General features: G+C 50.2%; 1 protein-coding gene across 1 annotated transcript in view; it reads right to left on the bottom strand.

Moving 5' to 3' along the window:
- Positions 1–1,090, bottom strand: part of LOC105000550 (unconventional myosin-XVB-like) — a 25,118-nt gene extending 24,028 nt beyond the window's left edge. Inside the window, 1 exon segment of the mRNA XM_010856502.1 lies at positions 5–1,090. Within this exon segment, the coding sequence (XP_010854804.1) occupies positions 5–1,090 (1,086 nt within the window).
- Positions 1,091–6,325: the final 5,235 nt, after the last annotated feature.

The following is a 6,325-nucleotide window of genomic DNA, read 5'->3' as shown; positions in this document are numbered from 1 at the left end:
TCACGCCCACCGCCTCGTGCGCCTTCCCCATCACCTTTCCAATCTGGCGGCGCTGACCCGGAGCGGTCGAGACCTCGGCTCTTTCGGGCGGGGCGCCCCTCGGCTCAGCTTCGGGCTGCACCCCATCGTCTCTTGCATCCCCGCCCTGCCTGGGGTCCTGAGAACCCCACGAGCTCCGGGGGATGCAGGCGGGGCTGCCCTCGAGGGGGCTGGAAGCTGCGGCTTTTCTGTTCGGGTCAGCCTCGCTGGCCTCAGGGGCCCCGCGGGTCGTTCCTGGGGCTGCTCCTGGGCTCCGGCACGGCCCGGCCCCCTCCTGACTCGAGTCTGGGTCTGTCCCGGAATCCTCGGTCTCTCCCTGGGTCCTCGCCCCCGACGATCCTTCTGGGCTCTGGGGCTGCGAGGGGGGCTTGTCACTGCCTCTGCCGTCGCTGCTGCTTGGGCTGTCGCTGTTCTGGGGAGCTCCTGGCGCCTCCAGCGCTGAGTCTGCGCTGGTTTGAGTGCCCCCCGAGCCCATGTCCGTTTGCTCCAAGTTGGGCCTCCGCTCTGGGGTCCCACCACCTTGGCTGTGGCTCTCCTGGGCCTCGTGGGCTTCGCTGTCCAGGCAGGAGCTGGCCCTGTCTCCCCCCGATGTGTCCCCGTTGAGGCTCCGTGTCTCTTGGCGGCCCCGCTGAGCCGAGCATCCCCGTTGTTTTCCTCTCCTTCTGCCGCGGTCGTGCTCGCGTGTCCTTCCTCCTCCTTGGAGACCCTTCTCCTCCAGGTGCCCCCCGTGGCCGTCCCCCCGCTTGCCCCTCTCCTTAGCCCGGCATCCCCCACGGGCATGCCCGCTGCCTCCTCTCCCCTTGGCGTCTGGCGGCAGCCCAGCCTCTGCTTGTCTGTAGTCCCTGTTCTTCCCTACAGTGGGCTTCCTGTGGGCACCGGGGGGCTCCTGGCCTCGCCTGGCGCTGGGCTCCCTGTGGGCCTTATGGTGGCCCTTTCGGTGTTCCTGGCTGGGCACGCTGTCTGTGCTGGCAGACCCAGATTCCTGCTCCCCCGAGGGGGGCCTCCCGGGTCCCTCCGGGCCCTGGGGCGCTTTGCCCTTGCTCCTGCCCATGGCTTCCTGGTGTCTGTCTCCTCTTCTCGCCTCAGGAGCTGGCTGCCCGCAGACGTGCCCTCAGCAGCACACCACACGGGCTCTGCGCTAATGGGGGCTACAGGCTCCATCTACCCGCCCCCCACATCTCCCGCCTTACCAGAGGGCATCAATAATGCAGGTGGCTGCCGGTCCTGACCTCCTCCGCCAACAATAGAGAGGAGGCCAATCAGGAAAGAAGAGCTGCAGGTGCGGACAAAGGCCGTGGACAGGGCAACCCTGCTGCCCTGAGTTACTGCCAGCCTGGCCAGCCTGGCACTGGGCCAGATCGAGGGGGCCTGCCCTTTGCTCTTGCCTCACTACTTTGGCATCAGGGGGTGGGGGCGGGTGCCAAAAGAACCTGTTTGGGTCATCCTCCTCGTCCTGGGGGGCTCTAGGGGACCCACCCTCCTCCCTTAGCCCCTTGGAGGCTGGAACCAGGCTGACCTCGGTGCACGGCCAGAACCCAGTGAGGGTTGTTAGTTTTGTTGTTGTTCTAGATTGTGAAATATGATTTAAAGAAAACTGCATAAAACATAAATGTACACCTTGGACTGGTGTGAAGTAAGTAAATGTTTCTTAGTCATGGAACATAACCAGACCCCACTAAATTCCTGAGCACCCAGATGTGTGTGTTGCTCTAATATTTAATTTTTTTGAACAGGTAGTCCGGAAGATGAAAGTTTCCCATTCCTGACCCACAGCTATTCATTGTCCCCTGAGGTTACCCATTTCTTGTATTTCCTTCCAGAGCTATCCAGGCAGAGAAAAGCAAGTATTATTTTTCCCTTTGAGAACAGGTGGAAGCTTTTCTAGCTCATGGTGCTTCATTCTAACAGATTAACTTGGAGATTTCATAATAGTAAAAATCTTTTTTTTTACAACTTCGTAATATTCCAGCAAATGAATGTGCCAGAGTTCAACGAATTCTTTATTGATAGTGTGAAAATTAATAAAGGAAACACTCACTAAATGGAGGCCAGAGGCCAGAAGGGGGAGTCCTTATACACTTAACCAGTTCACCTCAGTATAGATCCCAAGAGAAAAAATGTACTTTGGACCTCAGGCAGGAAGTGACAGAACTTTACTGCTGCCAGCTGGAGGAAGAAAGTTTTTCCCCTTGCCTGGCAATAGCGCAGCCAATGAGAAACTGTCAAACTAAGCCAATGAAAAGCTGCTATACTTCAAACTCCCAATTTCCTCCTATGGACTTTTTGTTTATAACAGCCTCTCCCAACTTCCCTTTTTCCTCTATAAAAGAGGTTCCTTTATAAAAAGTTTTCTTTCCTGCAGAGGTGTGTGTAGTTGGCATTAATTGCTGTCCCATGTTGTAATTCTTTGCTGGTAAAATAATTGGCTCTTAAAATTATTTTAGGTTAACAGACTTTTACGACTGAAATGGAGGCTGCCTTCATCTAACCTTTTGCTTCAATTACAGACAACATTGATTCCCTCTGTGTCCAGGCCGAATCAATTCCTAGAAGTGGAATTGCGAGGCCATAGGGTGTGTGATTTTGTATAACTCAGAGAGCTCCAAATTTTCCTCCGTGGAGGCTGTACCAGTTTACACTCCCACCAACAAGAGAGGAGACCACCCATCTTCACATGGCACTGAGGCAGGATATCATCCAACATTTTTTCCCCTCTGAAACATGACAAATCTCAGTGCCCCCACCGGACTCCTGTGCCCCTGCTGACCTCTGGCCTCTCCTCAACTGGGAGCCCCACCCAAAATCACAGTGGGGGAGGCTGACGCTCCAGGTTGTGCCCTTTCCTTGGAGGGTTCTCCACTTAGCTCCTACCTGCCTCACACCACTAGACCATTCAGGTATGACCTAAATCAAATCCCTTATGATTACACAGTGGAAGTGAGAAACAGACTTAAAGGACTAGATCCGATAGACAGAGTGCCTGATGAACTATGGATGGAGGTTCATGACATGGTACAGGAGACAGGGATCAGGACCATTCCCAAGAAAAAGAAATGCAAAAAAGCAAAATGGCTGTTCGAGGAAGCCTTACAAATAGCTGTGAAAAGAAGAGAAGCGAAAAGCAAAGGAGAAAAGGAACGATATACCCATTGAATGCAGAGTTCCAAAGAATAGCAAGGAGAGATAAGAAAGCCTTACTCAGTGATCAATGAAAAAAAAATAGAGGAAAACAATAGAATGGGAAAGACTAGAGATCTCTTCAAGAAAATTAGAGACACCAAGGGAAAATTTCATACAAAGATGGGCTCAATAAAGGACAGAAATGGTATGGACCTAACAGAAGCAGAAGATATTAAGAAGAGGTGGCAAGAATACACAGAAGAACTATACAAAAAAGATCTTCATGATCCAGATAATCACAATGGTGTGATCACTCACCTAGAGCCAGACATTCTGGGATGTGAAGTCAAATGGACCTTAGGAAGCATCACTACGAACAAAGCTAGAGAAGGTGGTGGAATTCCAGCTGAGCTCTTTCAAATCCTAAAAGATGATGCTGTGAAAGTGCTGCACTCAATATGTCAGCAAATTTGGAAAACTCAACAGTGGCCACAGGACTGGAAAAGGTCAGTTTTCATTCCAATCCCAAAGAATGCTCAAACTACTGCACAATTGCATTCATCTCACACGCGAGTAAAGTAATGCTCAAAATTCTGCAAGCCAGGCTTCAGGAATATATGAACCGTGAACTTCTAGATGTTCAAGTTGGTTTTCTAAAAGGCAGAGGAACCAGAGATCAAATTGACAACATCCGTTGGATCATCAAAAAAGCAAGAGAGTTCCAGAAAAAACATCTATTTCTGCTTTATTGACTATGCCAAAGCCTTTGACTGTGTGGATCACCACAAACTGTGGAAAATTCTGAAAGGGATGGAGATACCAGACCACCTGACCTGCCTCTTGAGAAGTCTGTATGCAGGTCAGGAAGCAACAGTTAGAACTGGACATGGAACAGACTGGTTCCAAATAGGAAAAGGAGTTCGTCAAGGCTGTATATTGTCACCCTGCTTATTTAACTTATATGCAGAGTACATCATGAGAAACGCTGGGCTGGATGAAGCACAGGCTGGAATCAAGATTGCCGGGAGAAATATCAATAACCTCAGATATGCAGATGACACCACCCTTATGGCAGAAAGTGAAGAGGAACTAAAAAGCCTCTTGATGCAAGTGAAAGAGGAGAGTGAAAAAGCTGGCTTAAAGCTCAACATTCAGAAAACTAAGGTCATGGCATCCGGTCCCATCACTTCATGGGAAATAGATGGGGAAACAGTGGAAACAGTGTTTGGGGCTCTCACAGATGGTGATTGCAGCCATGAAATTAAAAGACACTTACTCCTTGGAAGGAAAGTTATGACCAACCTAGACAGTATATTAAAAAGCAGGGACATTACTTTGTCAACAAAGGTCCATCTATGAAGGCTATGGTTTTTCCAGTGGTCATGTATGGATGTGAGAGTTGGACCATTAAGAAAGCTGAGTGCTGAAGAATCGATGCTTTTGAACTGTGGTGTTGGAGAAGACTCTTGAGGGTCCCCTTGGACTGCAAGGAGATCCAACTAGTCCATCCTGAAGGAAATCAGTCCTGAGTGTTCATTGGAAGATCTGATGCTGAAGCTAAAGCTCCAATACTTCGGCCACATGATGTGAAGAGCTGACTCATTTGAAAACACCCCGATGCTGGGAAAGATTGAAGGCGGGAGGAGAAGGGGATAACAGGATGAGATGGTTGGATGGCATCACTGCCTCAGTGGAGATGAGTTTGAGTAAACTCCGGGAGCTGGTGATGGACAGGGAGACCTGGCATGTTGTGGTCCAGGGGGTCACGAAGAGTCAGACACGACTGAGCGACTGAACTGGACTGAACTGTCTCACACCCACCTCTCTGCACATCTGGAGCCAACCTGGGTGGAGCTGCCACAAGCACTCACGTTACCTAGGAGGGCCACTCAAGCCTGGTTTGAGCAAGGAGTTGAAAGTGCCTTGGCCTTTGCCAAGGAAGCAGCTGTCCTGAAGGAACACAGCAAACGGGTAACGTTGGTTACATGTGACTCATGAAACTGGTGTCTTTAAAAGTCTGTACGCTCTGCTTCCCCACCACCAGTACTGAGCAAGGCAAAGGGCAATCAGGTTCAGAGGGCTCCTTTCACCTGCCAAAAGTAGATAACGATCGATCGGTTGTTGCATTGAAAACGACATACCATTGCCAGCGACATACCTGGGTTATTTCACAAAACATGATGGTGAGTGAAGAAACCAGTTGTGAAAGAGCTATAGAGTCACTGTCTGATTCTATTTATATAAAGGACAAAAAGAGGAAACTGAGCTAAGTTAGTGCCAGGGTGGTGCCTGGGTTGTGGGTGGGAGGTTGGTAGTGACTAGGAGGGTCACAAGGAAGCCTCTGTGGGTGATACTGTTCAGTTTGTGAAGGTTTACTGGGTTGTTCTCCTTTGACTTGTGTTATTCTGTATGCATTTTATAATAGTATAGAGAAAGAGCTCTGTTTTGTCCTGGACTAATAATGACGATAATAATAAACATAATAAACAATAGCTAACACTTCAGGGCTTACTGTTCTACATCCTTTACTACAAGTTCACTTAACACTTTGCTGCTGTTAGTCACTAAATCGTGTCCGACTGTTTGCAACCCCATGGATTGTAGCCCACCAGGCTCCTCTTTCCGTGGGATTTCCCAGGCAAGAATCCTGGAGTGGGTTGCCATTTCCTTTGGCAGGGGATCTTCTCTACTCAGTGATTGAACCCAAGTCTCCTGCATTGGCAGGTGGGTTCCTAACCACTGAGCCCACAGGGAAGCCTTCACTTAACTCTTAGAAGCACTCTAAGAGATGGGTGGTATAAGGATTCCCATTTCATGGATGATAAGACTGAGGCACACAGCTGAGTGTCAGAACTGGGATGCCCACTCAGTCTGGCTCCCAAGGCCTGGCAGGAGAGCTACCAGCTATACATGGAACTTCAATTTGTCCAACCCATTACAATGTGTCCTGTGAGCACTGGAGAGCTCCATACTCCCATCTCCAGTCTCCAGCCTTCTCCTGGGTCCTCCTCTCTCTCCTGTTGATCCAGGTCAGCACTTGTTTCTCATTCAGCTGGGACTTCCCTGGTGGCTCAGAGGTTAAAGCGTCTGCCTGCAATGCGGGAGACCTGGGTTCGATCCCTGGGTTGGGAAGATTCCCCTGGAGAAGGAAATGGCAACCCACTCC

This window comes from Bison bison, unplaced genomic scaffold (genome assembly GCF_000754665.1).
Source record: "Bison bison bison isolate TAMUID 2011002044 unplaced genomic scaffold, Bison_UMD1.0 scf7180017864371, whole genome shotgun sequence".
Lineage (NCBI taxonomy): Eukaryota > Metazoa > Chordata > Mammalia > Artiodactyla > Bovidae > Bison > Bison bison.
Note: the sequence above shows the minus strand (reverse complement) of the source record. Positions and strands in the feature narration are given on the sequence as shown.